Source organism: Athene cunicularia (genome assembly GCF_003259725.1).
Source record: "Athene cunicularia isolate RWA chromosome 18 unlocalized genomic scaffold, athCun1 chr18_part1, whole genome shotgun sequence".
Lineage (NCBI taxonomy): Eukaryota > Metazoa > Chordata > Aves > Strigiformes > Strigidae > Athene > Athene cunicularia.
Window position 1 is genome coordinate 9,913,243 of NW_020799123.1, and position 13,589 is coordinate 9,926,831.

The following is a 13,589-nucleotide window of genomic DNA, read 5'->3' on the forward strand; positions in this document are numbered from 1 at the left end:
AGAGCATCCTTTAGTAGGGTGTGTCATCTGGTCCACTGACTCTCATTTTTCTGAAGGAAAATTTGGTCTAAAATAAAAGAACACCCACTCAGAACTTGATCTATGGAGTTTTATTCAGTGTATAACTTTTCAGTAAGTCATGTTCCAACCTCGGTTACCCCCAAAGACCGTTAACTTGCTTTTGAGATTTACTTGGGCAAAGATTACAGGAGTTGACCAATTTCAAACCTGTTCACTGGCTAAAACTATTTATGTGGACTCACATAATTGGGAGCAATTCTTCTATGGAAAAAGACTGAATCTCTCTCTGAGAGTGGTAAATTTGGCTCACTGAACAGCATGGGAATATCACTGTCTGCTGCAGAGTGGAAGAGGCAGTTACATATTTATCAGCAGCCTCACTCCCTGCTCCTTTTTATCTCCATGTCACGACTCCTCTATTATTCCGTCTCTTAGAAAATACCTCATTTACATTTGTACATTCTGAACATAAAAATGTATTTTTATGTAATTATGTCAAAGTAGCTATGCTTCCAAGACCATAATGCACCATCAATAATATTTACTGAGATTAGTTTTTTTAAAGTCACATCTATTTCAAATGCTAGATTTACTAATTAACTTCAGTAGTTCATTTAGAAAAATCAAGAAGTAGAGGCACAACCATGTTACTTGTTCACACCCTCTGTCAGCATGGGCCTTATCTTATGTTCTGCAATAGCCATATGGGCTTTGGACATAGCATTTGTAGTTATGTTAACAAAAAGAGAGCTCTTCACGCAGAAGGCATTTCAGGCTAACCTCTCCACTTGTTTGCCTCTATGTTTTGAGGCTTATTAGAGGGGGAAGCTTCACAAAATCAAGATTTTTTTCATTACAAATTATACAGGAGACAAACAGATACTCAAGACTATCATCCAGAAAAAGGCCAGGTGCAAAAATCATCCCGAAAAGTGACCCTAGCTTTGATTTTGACATATTTTGCAGTGATGCCTAGCTAACCTTTCGACAATTTACAGAATGATATCCTGTAGTGCGATGAGGCTAAGCCAGGGCACAGCTGAATCCATTTCAGCTGAAATCAGTGTTTCATGGCAGTTTCCTTAAATAGTGAATTTACATTTAATTTACATGTGCCATACTGAAGTTTGTTACAACCCAGTTCCATGTTACTAAGACAGGAGACAAAAATAGGGGAAAAAAACACCCTAAACCCAGCAAAACTAGAAACTGTTTTTCTTCTTAGCTGGCCATACATTTTTACAATTTTACTTTATTTTACTTCAGTCAAATGTTTCCCAACCAACTCCAGAAATACACACTAAGGATGAAGCATGAGGAAAGATCCAATACTGTATACTTGGTCACTTGTAGGGCTGCAGAAATGGAACTCCCTGTCAGGAAAGGATTTTCTAACTTCTAGGTTGCATATCAAATAATATCTGCTTTTAGCTGGCTGGTTTTAGCGTGCTCAAGCTATTAATGAGTCAAATGATACTGGCGTTAATTTATAACTATAGGGAATACAGAACTACCTCCTGTTTTCATCTGACAAACGGTCATTCTGAGACAGGCATTTTCAACACTATATTATATTTGAAAGACAAGAAACAGAAACACGTTGATAATATATTTTTCTCTTGATTGACAAAGTATTGGTGTTGTAGCCCTGATGACTTTACCAGCATTACCAAGACATGCATTTACAAAAACTTGCCCAACGCTCCCCATAATTTGTTATCTTGAAATATAACTCTGCCTCAAAATCTTTACCCCATGCCTTCACTACCCTTAGGAATAATGTTATTCTTGCTAATAAATATCATAGCCCTTTAACAAAAAGAAGAATTATGCTATTTTAAGATCTTGCATGCTATTCTGTAATAAACAGGATCCAGCCATTGAGTTTTCCAGACCAAAATGTTATGCTACAAAGAGCAAGGCACTGTAACTTTTACATACAGTGAATTTCCACTATTGACAAATATTGGGATTATTTTTACAAGCTGTACTTTTTGACTTCCCCCAGATGCTATCAGATGGCAAAAATTCACTGCCCAAATATCAGCAGAAATTAATTCTGTGACTAAAAGCCAAAACAAAACACCAGAAAGCAGTCAAACATAACCATCCTCCTGCAACAAATAGGAAAATTGAAATGTCTCTGTGATTCAGTGATCTGCTTCAACAGTGGCTGCCTTCCCTTTACCTTTCCTCTACCTTCAGCTACAGACTGCTTTTTAGAAATTGTCACCAGGACTAGACTGTGGCATGCAAGAACAGCCAGGGAGCTGCAGTGCCTGAGATCGCTGTGCATTGATTACAGTATCTACTAGAGCCATGTGGTGGATCCTTTGTAACCAGCAGAAAGCCTAAGATGGGAGACAACTGAGAGCAATACACTATTTAGAATAAAATTAGCCTTATGTGGCATAAATGCTGAACAATCAATAGACTACTAAAAGAAAATATCTGCCCAAATAAAAATAAAAATTAAAAAAAAAAAAAAAAAGAGGTTAACAAAGTCTGCTCGTGGAAACCACAGACTAAGCATTTATTCACACAAACAAGGAGTAAATTGCACCACTCCTGCCTTGTGATTTCCGACCACTTCATTAATTAGATAACCTTAAGAATTCTTCTATTTAAGTTATGGTTTTAATATTCAAAATATAGACTTTGGGTATCTATATTCAAAGTACCTAATTGCTAATTTTTCTTATGAAAAAAAAAAAAAAGTAAAAAAAAAAAAAAGTGTACCCTGAGTGATTAATATGCCCTTTTACAGCTTGTCTGTGTTCACTGAAGCTGCCTCTCGTCGGCACCTGCACCTCCCTCTTCCCAGCAGTTCCCTCTGCAACCTTGACTTACGTAAGCAGCTGAAGATGCAAAAGGGAAGCAATATTTTCACGTACTCTACAGATACCACCTACAGTGTCATTTACATTTTACAAAACATTCTAATTTTTAGAAATTCCATTCTGTCATTTAAAAGTAAAATAAAAATAAAATTTCTCTTTAAACTAAGTTCACTTTTTAAAAGACCCATAAGAGGAAACACGGAATGGCCTGACTCACTGGTCTAGCTTCTAACACTATTAATGAAGCTGTAAAGCTGCAGCATAGCAGTGACAATATTTGATGTACAAACATGTTCACCCAACATGTTGCCAGGCGAACATCTAGATGCAGTACAGTAAAAATCAGCTGCGCTGTAGCACTAGAAATCACAACTGGATGGATTTACGGTGCTGCACTACTACCATCTACATAATGTTTTACCTAAATAAACGGGCCGTTTATTGTCCATCGTTCTTTCTGGCAATTTTTGTATTTGTGCAAATCGAGTGCAAGCTTTAATAGATCAGAACAATAGTGCTTTAAGCACATTTAAAATAGGTTAAAATGGTGATAAAGCCTAAGACATAGAAAAATCAAGTTCCAAAGCAGGTATCATTATCTTTCACTAGTTTCTTCTATTGTGACAACTGGGAAGAAAAATTCGGAGGACTTTTGCATCAAGATATACTGCAGTAGTTAGGTAGAAGTTTACCAGATAATGCAACATGTTAAATAAAATAATTCTAATACCATGCTACCGTGCTAAATGACAAAAGGAACCTGAGAGAGTTCATATTGCTTTCTTCCACTAATTAATGAAATTAGCTTTAGTACCCTTATATCTAATTATTGCTTTTCACAATCAATATCTACTTTATTAGATAGCATGGAAATGAAGAATAGATCAGATTCAAAGATTTCAAAAAACTTTTATGATCTCAAAAAATATATCTAGAAATAGTTCAGTTAAAGTCAGACATGCATTATTGTCCTCAGCACTGTAATATTAATATTCATTCAGTATTTTTTGCATTACAACTGCAAAATTTACAGAAGTATTTTTGGATTAATTATTTGTTCATCAGCCAAGGTTGAAAAATAATAAAGAAAAATACAGTGTATCCATAGAAATCTATAAAAATGAATGCTATTTCCTGTTTCCTGTTGTTTTCTGAACAGGCAAACACAGGGAAATTTAATCTAAACTATTCTGATATGAAGTAGAAATACACTTCGCATTTTCCTAAGTGAGGTTTAAGCCTACCCATTGAGTAACAGAAAGATCAACTCCTGGTCCTAGTTCCAAGGTGTTTGGTTTAACAGAAGTCTCTCCACAGGCTCAATCACGTCTCCGTATTTACTAACCTTCCAGCATTTCAGTGCTGTACCAGCCACATCTGCATCCCTGGATCAACAGCAAAAAATATAGATCTTCCTTTGGTTTGTTGTGTTCACACTAGTGAATAGCACAGCTTTCAGAATTACAAAAATCATGGAAATAAGGGTTGGAGTGCAGCCCTCTAATTCAGGTTCTCTTTCTCCCTCTCAGTTCAAGTAAGGGTCAATTAAATCGGTTAATCTTGGTAAATACTTGCCTAGTTTGTGACTCAGGTATTGCAATATAAAGGCAATACTGTATTATCCCACTGGCGCTGGTAAAAATTACATTTGAAGTGCTGGATGCAAGTAGAGTAGGGATTTTTTTGGTTTACATAATCTGAGTATCCTACCTCTGTGTTATTTTCATCTTAAATTCACTGGCTGGGTACTATTCAGGGCTTGATTCATAGTATTTTAGCCACAAAGCTGACATGGAGAAAAAAAAATAAAAATTGATAATTCACTGATTAAATAGCTTCATTTTTTCCTCTGTTAGGCATCAGTACAGAACGTGTCTTCTCATTGCTGACATTATAATGTACCAGAAAACTAGTGTGAACCTTCCCAAACCCAAAGGTGTGGGCTTGCTCTGAATTGAAGTACTGCCAAAAACCAGAAGTGAACATTAAAAAGTGCATAACTTACATAATGCTCATATAGTTGATAATGTAATACACTTTTTTCTCTCCCTCTCACTGATCTGGCTTAGACTAGCAGTGACTGAAGGTTGTTGGTATCTGGTGGCTAATACATGATCTGTGTCATGTTCCCATTGGGAAAGTGTCTGTATGCCAAAAGCATTATTCAAAATGATACCTTGTTCTTTTACATGTAATTATTCTGCCGTGAGCAGTGCAACAGCTGTCAGCCTTATTTACCACACAGGGCCAAGGCGGTGAGGGAAATGCCTCCCATCTGGAGAACAGATCACTTGAACCTTAACACGCCTGCTAGAGGGACGCCCCTGGAAACTGAAAGGCTCTATGTTTCAGACTCTTTAAAATCGGTTTTACTGCCTTCTTCTTCCTCAATAATTAGTTTAAGCACTGCTTCATCGGTCTTTGTATTACAGATCAGTTTTCCAGATATTTTAACCTGTATTTCATGCCTACAAGAAACTTCCCATAAATCTGGAAAAAAAAAAAAGACTGTTTAAAGCACACCAAAATGAAACTTAGAGAAACATATTTGTGTGTCAATCCAAGGGTTGATCTTTACATGCCTGGCTTTATCGAACGTTATTCTTTTCTTGCAAGTTGTATGACTCTGCTCTGCTCCCTGTCAGGGCTACAAGGTCTGAGTGACCTCCTGCCTTCTACTCCTGAGCATCTCCCGATCAGCAAGCTGCTGGCAACTCACTCCCACCTTTCCTCTAGAGAGGATTTTGAACAGTTAACTTTACTTTTTATCTCTAAACTCTAATTCGGAGAATTTTTAAACTTTTGTTAAGGGATTGCCAAAAGCATCACCTCAGTAGCCCAGTCATTGTTCTCTTGAAGTTGTTTACTGAGATCTCTCATGCCTGACCATTGTTTAGTTTCCTGTTTGCTCTTCCTAACAGCTCCTTTGAATTCAACCCCCTTTACTAAGAGAGAATAATGCGAAACAGATAAAGTGGAATACAAATACACACACACACACACACCCCAAAAAAAAAAAAAAGAAGTATTCTTTTCTTTACTCTCCATAAATGTTCATCAGGACTAAATTCACATATGTCAATTATGTCGTGTTTAGAGAAGTAACAAATAGAATGTGAGACGCAGAAGGGAAGTTGTGTACATCAGTGGGGTCCTTCCATCTCATGGTGCTTTAGAGGTAACTACTCTGCAAGCTGACAAGCTGCTAAAGAACAGGAAACCCACAGAGGTGCAAAGATCCAAGCCTGATTAGGCCTTCTTCCCAGACAGAAAGAACTACAACCCCTAGATACAGACCGTGATTAACTAAAAGGGTTAAATCAAATCTCGCAAAAGCCATCATACTTACACTGTCATTGCTTCCTTTGTTGTCCTCGTATTTTGTCTCTATATGAATGGAGAATTTAGGCAAAAATGAACACTGCAACAAAAGAAAAATATGTTTGACATAAAAAATATGCCTTGCTTCATCAGCTGACATATTCAGTACATCCTGTTTGGTGTCTGCTTTTTGATTTTTTCAGATTACTTCAAGAAAAAGAGTAAATGTACACAGAACATAAGACAGGTTTTTATGATTCTGGAGGTATGTAGAGATTCTATTTAAAAGCTGAATACTATAATGAAGATATAAATAAATCAGTGTAAGTATTCTGGAATAACTAGATACAATAGTTTTCATGCTCAATATGCATAGAAGTACAAATGTCCTGAACGTCTTGTTATAAATTCAGTTTGCTAAGATCTGAATAGCAACTAGATATTTGTCATCAGAGATTAGTCCACCCCCCCATATAAAAAATCCAAGGACACTTCACTAGCTGCAGGTGCTAACCAAACAGACAACAATGCTTTGATGTGTGAGGGCTTCTTGAAATTTTCAGTGAGAAATGAATTTGAGCATAATTTCCTATTAATGAAATTAAGATGGATTATGAGCTGCTGTGGAAATTCCTTTATACTAAACCCAAATCAGCCTTTAGATAGTAATGCAAGAAAATTAAGAATGCACAGATGTTTTTCTATTTAAGATAAAATTTCTGTATTTTACATGGAAATAAATTTGTTTTCCTGTGGATTGCTTAATTTAGTTGGCTTATCAAGGCTAGAATTCATAATACTAGGCAACATAATTTCAGTGGAAAAAAATATTTCAAATCTCTTTAGCATTACACAGTTCTTTCAAAACAGCTTTTCAGATAGGCAGATAGAGTAGCTGTCTAACTACCTATGAAGGGTACTAGTTCAGCATCTTTAACTATTAGTCATCAAGTCTTTTCTTGCATTAACTGCCCGTGAAACTGAAGTGCCAGTTCCTTGTATGATGCATCACTAATACCCGATGGCAAAGCGTCTTTGTAAAGACTATGACTACTTAATGTGCTGTACATACAGATTATACAATGAGGAGATTATGATGCCTCAGTGTTCACAGTGCTGTCGGTCCAAGTTTGGACTTGATAAAATTCGGAGAGTTCTTCTAAGGGAGGGGCTGATGACTAAGAAAAGAGATGATTTAGAAGGCCAGCTGTAGTGCAACAAAATTGAAATGAGAAGCTAGCTCCTCTGAGGCTGCAGAAAATGTATTCGTGATTCCATGGATATCACGCAACAAGTCCTTGTTCAATCTTCTTCTGGTCACAGGATATCTAGCATTCACTAAGCACATCTAGAATCAGTCCTTGTTGAAAAAATGAGAGAGTTAGTTTTGCCAGAATGAAGTTCTGGTGCCATGGAAGGTTTCTGCTCAAACTGTCTTGCCATTACCATAATGAAATACTCCCATGTAACATGCTGGTGCTGCAATATGCCCAGACTGCACAGGCTTCTCTTCAGATCTTACAATTGTTTTGCCTTTTATTAAAGATTTCTGTGGAGTAGTACATTTATGAATTCCAATCCAATCTGAACTATGACTAGCTCTCAGCTATGCAACTTGTTCATTGAGTGAATATGTGGGAGGGAAAAAAAAAAAAAAAAATCATGTAGAGTGCAGGATGGGGCAAGTTCAATTACAGATCTGCTAGCTCCTATCACTTATATTTTATGGGCAATTAAACATTTCCTATGTATACATCTCAGGAAGTGCTGGCTGAAAATATACAATATTTATAAGCAGTCTGTCAGAACTGGGGATCTTGTAACACAAATTAACACACAAAAAAAATCCAGATATTCTCCCAATTGAGGTTTCACTACGTATCTCAGTATGTTGCTCCTATTCTGGCAGACATCCAAAGGCATCTGCAAACAAAAGCCTTGGCAAACAGTAGGCACTACAGGAAAAAAAGTTGGGAGGAAAAAAAAAAAAAAAGAAAAAGAAAAGCCAAGATTTTTCATAAGGCTCTAATTTGTATCTTCAAAATTAACTAGAAGGTGGAATGAACATCCAACTCTGTTAATGTTAGCTGGAAGAGGAGATCAATAAAAGGGGTTGATTAGAACAATTCTATAATCAAATGTTCCTAGAGTAAGAAAAGTTATATATGTGATGCTATAAAAAAAACATGGGGAGTGACACAGGGATGCCAGCATGTCCTAAACAGTATCTGATGTTGCTCAGAGGATTCATATTCAGACACCATAAACTGATATTCTAGTTGTTTTCCATATTTGTAGGAGAACATGGAGGGTTGAGAAGTAAATTACTACTGGAGGTGGATTATGAAAAGCAGATTTTTAAAAATGTATAACCTAACAACAGACATCATCTACTGCAGTTTTTAGAGCTTTTGGAAGATAACTACATTGGTGCTAGGCTGGTAAAAACATGGGTTATTGATCTCAAAAATGTAGTACATGGCAGCCCTTGTATTTTACTACAGGGGTCACAGTCCAGGTGTACAGAGCTCTTTGCTGACAACAACCTAGTGGGAAAGCATCCTTGAGGAAAGGAGAGGAGAGTGCCAGTGAGTATTTTGTGTTATCAGCAGTTATTAGTCCTGCTTACTTAACGCAGTAACTGGTACTGCACTACTGAGGACACAATGCTTCGGTCTGTATAACAGCTTTTAGAAACATCCTCCCTGAAAATGGTAGAGATGGATGTCATACTAGCTACAGTCTACTAATTGTTTAGAACAGTTATTAGGAAAACAGATTTTACTAGCATCGTGTCTGCTTATTTCAAGGTTACTGCTCTCGGCCATGTTTTATTTACATGTTAGTGTGTGTTAAATATCTGCCCTCTTAATCTGAGGACCAAAATTTAATTTTCTTTGCTATACAATTAAACAACATCAACACTCCCTAAATAAAATCTAGTAATTGATAAAAACAGAAAGCAGAATGACAGCAGTGGTCTGTTAATAGCGGAAGGGTCATCAAGGCTATAACGTTGAGCAGGCTGAGTATCTAGGTCAGAGCTTTGTGAGTGTGCAAACTTTTAAGTTACACAGTCTGAGTGCAGTTTGTTGGAACCCTCAGTGGCTTTGGGAAGTGCTCTGACTATGCTGACCTCAACGGCTCTGGCAGTGCAGTTCTCTCAGCTCTTCTCAGTAGCAGAGGGTCCACCAGAGGACTTGGTGCTGCTCTCACAGTCCTGCTGTCAGGTTTGAAAACTCCATTGGCAGAAGAAACTTCAGTCCAGCATCTTCCACATTTACAGCTAATACAAAGCTAACACCCTTATGAAAGCAGTTCCTCATCCCTGGTTCTGACTAAAGTATCTTTACCTTTGATTTAACTATAGAAATTCAGGAGTGGTTGGATGGAGTACATTTTTCAGTACACAACAACTTTTTAAAAAATTAAAATAGTTGCTTTTAGGTCACAGTTTCAGGTACAGTGGAGGATAAAAATGCAAAATATGAAAAACCTTTGTGCTGTTTGATTTGAAGCACGGCTACAATTTCAGTGGAAACTTTGAATAAAGCCAAACGCCAGATTTCCCTTTTACCTTGCTATTAAAAAATATCTACTATTTTCAATCACTGTCTGGAGTTTACCAGCAATGAGTCAGATCATGATACTTTGAAATGCAGCCATTGCATATATTGAACTTGAGGCTGCATTAGGCTGCCTGTAGCAGTTCAGCAAGCTACTGCTTGAATCTAGTTGTTGTTTCTTGTGACCCAGAATCTAAACTAATTAAAAAAAGAGATCCTCTAATCTTGTATTGCAAAAAAGAAACATTAAGAAAAGACTAAGGATCTTCAGAGTGTTATACAAGAAGAATTGTAAATGCCATTTACCTCAAGCCACCCCATTAGAGAGCAGAAAGTCATTTTCTGCACAGAGCTATCAAAAGTCACCCTCCCTATGTATTTAGCATAAAAGCGAGGACTGTAACTATCTAATTTGAAATTATAAATGGTAACACGAGTTTACCTCAAATTAAAACTAAAATTCACCAAAAAGTGCTCCATTGCAAATATATCTCTCAAAACCTCAACTGACTGGAACCACTGGTTTAGCAGCTATGGGGGGGTCTCAGTGGCTTTCAGGAACACTTAGCAGGGTCCAAATTTTGAACATTTCACAGAATGTGTCTCATGATTCATCAGCTGCACTCTGACTAATTGGCAGAGGGCTCTGGCAGAACCAGAAAACTGTTTATGCATCATTCAAAAGACTTTATTATTCATCATGCAAAAAAGTTGTTGATTTTTTTTCCCCCCCCCTCCTTAAGCGGCTGCATATTTACTTAGCTGGGGATTAAAAGTGTTATGCAACATCAGAATCAAACTTGGGAGTGAATGGTAGGTAATAAACCTCTTAGTAGATTTTTTTTTTTTTTTAAAGCACCACTCCCTTGCTCCTCTGCCTCCCCTGGGTGCGTGTTCTTCCAGCACAAACCTGGCAGCCGATCGATACACGGAGCACGCACAGGAATGCACAGGGCACTGTTTCCAGTTTTCCATTTCACTATCTCTACAGCTTGCAAGGCTCCTCTTTGAAAAAAACAGAAAGCAGCAAATAGAATTTTTAACTTGAAATTAGACTGAAATCCTACATAATAGACCGAAATCTTCAGAGGTCTATTGTCTTCAATGATAAGGTTTCTCTGTGTGTAGCTCTCAAAGGACGTGTCTTTTATAGTCACTTCCAGCTTTTGTAGATGTGTTATAAAGCCCTTAAAAATTTGTTATGAATCCACTACACCTGTGACATTCAAAGACAAGTAAGGAGAATATTCTATTTGTTTGTTTTCTTAAAACTTTCTATATTTGGCACCCCTTTGGGGAGAAGCAGGAGAGTTTTAAGGGTACTCAAGAGAGTAACCAGTGTCTGTAATAGTAATTGCCACACAGAAGCATGGGTATTTCCAGATTAAAATAAAGTGAAAGGAAAGCAGCATATGGAAAACACAGACCGCAGTTGCATTTTCAATTCACTACAGATAACCTCTTGAAAAATGAAAGGCCTATTTTTAGCATGATGATTGATTAGTGTTGCCATAGCAATAAGCAACACTTACAGGAACAGGGTAGAACCTAAGTGTGCCAAAACACTTGCCAAAGTCTTAAAGAGACAGTCAAACACAGACGGTGGTTTACAATTGTTTTGTGGAGAAGGCTGTAAAAATAACCTTTGCATAGTAATTACACCCAAGATGGGTGCAGGAATTACTACAGTCAACAGTAAATATGATGGACAGAGGGTAACTGAGGAAGGTTTCTTTACCCTCCGTAACCTGCTTTCTATGAGCGAGTGCTATTTCGTCAATACCATTTTAGATAGTTTCATTTTCCATTTGGTTTCTTTCTGCAGAATGTTCAAAGAACAGCTAGAGACCTCATCACTGCACTTCTGCTCCTTGTGAATATTAATCCACAATCTTCGGAGTTATTTTTGTACAGTAAAAATTAATCCTACTTTTTTTTTTTTTTTTTTTTTTTTTTTTACATTCCCCTAAATCTTAACATAAAAGCTTGGAGAGGGAGTCATGACATGTAAATGTTCTCTCTGACCTCCCACCACTTTTCAGACTGAGGATTTTTTTTTTTTTAATATGGTCATATATATATTACTTTGGCAACACAGGTGGAACTGAATTCTTTACAGAGCAATCTCCATAGAGTCTAGAGGTAAAGAACACAGTAACCACTACAATGAGGTGAGACTGGCCAAGCAAAATTAGATTTTTTTAATAGAGTAACTTTTAGATACCACATCCTTTGCATTCAAAGGTTTTGGGCACTGGTTTGGTAGTCAGTGGGTAACAACACCATTTCTTTATTGAAGATCAAAAACCTGGAAAAGACAAATGGAATCCCTACTTCTACTTAAGTGGGGTAATGGAAGGGCCCCAGGCTTACTCGGGCAGAAGGGAATGCCCAGCACAGCAAAGGGCAAGGAGGGAAAGCAGGCAGACACACACACACCAGCTCTGGAGCAATACCGGGCATTTATAAACAAGAATGGATGGAATGGGAGGAGGGATCCAACATGGGCAACTGCCAATGGCAAGGACAGAACAGAGACCTGGATGTGGAAGAAAAATCTAAATCACACATGGGTATAGATAAACCAGATGTCATCTCTACAGTTTATCTGCAAGAAGATAATACAGTGATGTCTCTACAGCATATTTCAAATTACAGTATTTCCTTCAGCTATTTACAGGAAGAATAAAGACAGTTTCTTTAATTGAATATTCAAAGTTTTTTGAAAAATGGCCACCATGTTACTGACTACCTTCAGAAAACTCTGGACAGCACGGCATGTGAGCACACAGGGCTGCTGTGTGATGATACAGGTTACTTACTACACAAACTAGCATCAATCAGGATGACAAAGTCGGAAGAGAATAGCCGGAAAGGGCTGGGCAGGGTGATGGCAGGATTTGGAAGATGTGACTCAATGAAAGGGAGGAGAATTTGGAAAGCAAGATAAGCACCGGAAGGTGTCAAAGAGCAGAAAAAGTACTGTTGGGCAGAAAAAGAACAATGCAAAAAAGGGGCTTGAAAATAAGCAAGAGAGTTAAACTCTCATAACCAAGCTCAGAAAGAAAACCACTGTTGGTGTTACATAAAATAACTTGAAGATGAAACAGTCGACTAACAACTTGCCTCCACCCACTATGAAACTCAGCACTTATCTCCGTTTTGCCTTCCCTTAGGATCTCCTTTGATACACGGGAACAGTAACCTGTTTATTGAGGAAGAACAGAAGTGAGAAGCAGTGTGCCCAAGTGAAAAGGCCGGTCCCATGAATCAGAGAACGGTTTGGATTGCTTTATAATAAGCCACTGGTGGAAAAAGGGATTCTCCCAAGCAGCCTGATTTGCTCTGTTTCAACGAAATTAAGCTATTAGATGAGAATACAGGTTTGCAGCTTTCTAAAAATGTATGATTTGTTTCTTATAAATACTGCAAAGGTCCTTCCTTTTGCTAGAATCGCTAAAGGAATCAAGTATGTGTTTTGCTAGAGTAATGTCACCAGGTAGCCTGTCTTCTAGGTTGGGGGGTGAGAGGGGAGGAACTTTGGTAGAACTTCGTATTAGGCTCTAACCCTGCAATACAGATTCTCTTGCATCTGTAATGCAGACTCTTCATATACTCAAGCTGGAGAAAAGTTTGTGCACTGGAGACTGATGGGTTTCATCCAAATTTCAAGCACTCGTAATCAGATAAAGAAAACACAGGAAAAAAACTCTACAGATTGCTTGCAATGTTTATCTGAAACAACTTTTTTCCCCCTCTCAAGTCATCTCATCATAAAAATAACAATTACAAAAACATTCCTTCCAGATAATTTACTTCATGGATGAATTTACTTCATGAA

At 37.5% G+C, this 13,589-nt stretch overlaps 1 protein-coding gene across 5 annotated transcripts in view; it reads right to left on the bottom strand.

The window, feature by feature from the left end:
- Positions 1 to 13,589, bottom strand: part of PITPNC1 (phosphatidylinositol transfer protein cytoplasmic 1) — an 85,292-nt gene that overhangs the window by 23,728 nt on the left and 47,975 nt on the right. For 4 of the 5 annotated variants that reach the window (XM_026860910.1, XM_026860906.1, XM_026860909.1 and 1 more), the window contains one exon: positions 6,211 to 6,282. The exons of the other annotated variant lie outside the window; for it this stretch is intronic. In XM_026860910.1, coding sequence (XP_026716711.1) covers positions 6,211 to 6,282 — 72 coding nt within the window. The remainder of the gene's footprint in view (positions 1 to 6,210; positions 6,283 to 13,589) is intronic. 5 annotated transcript variants of the gene reach the window in all.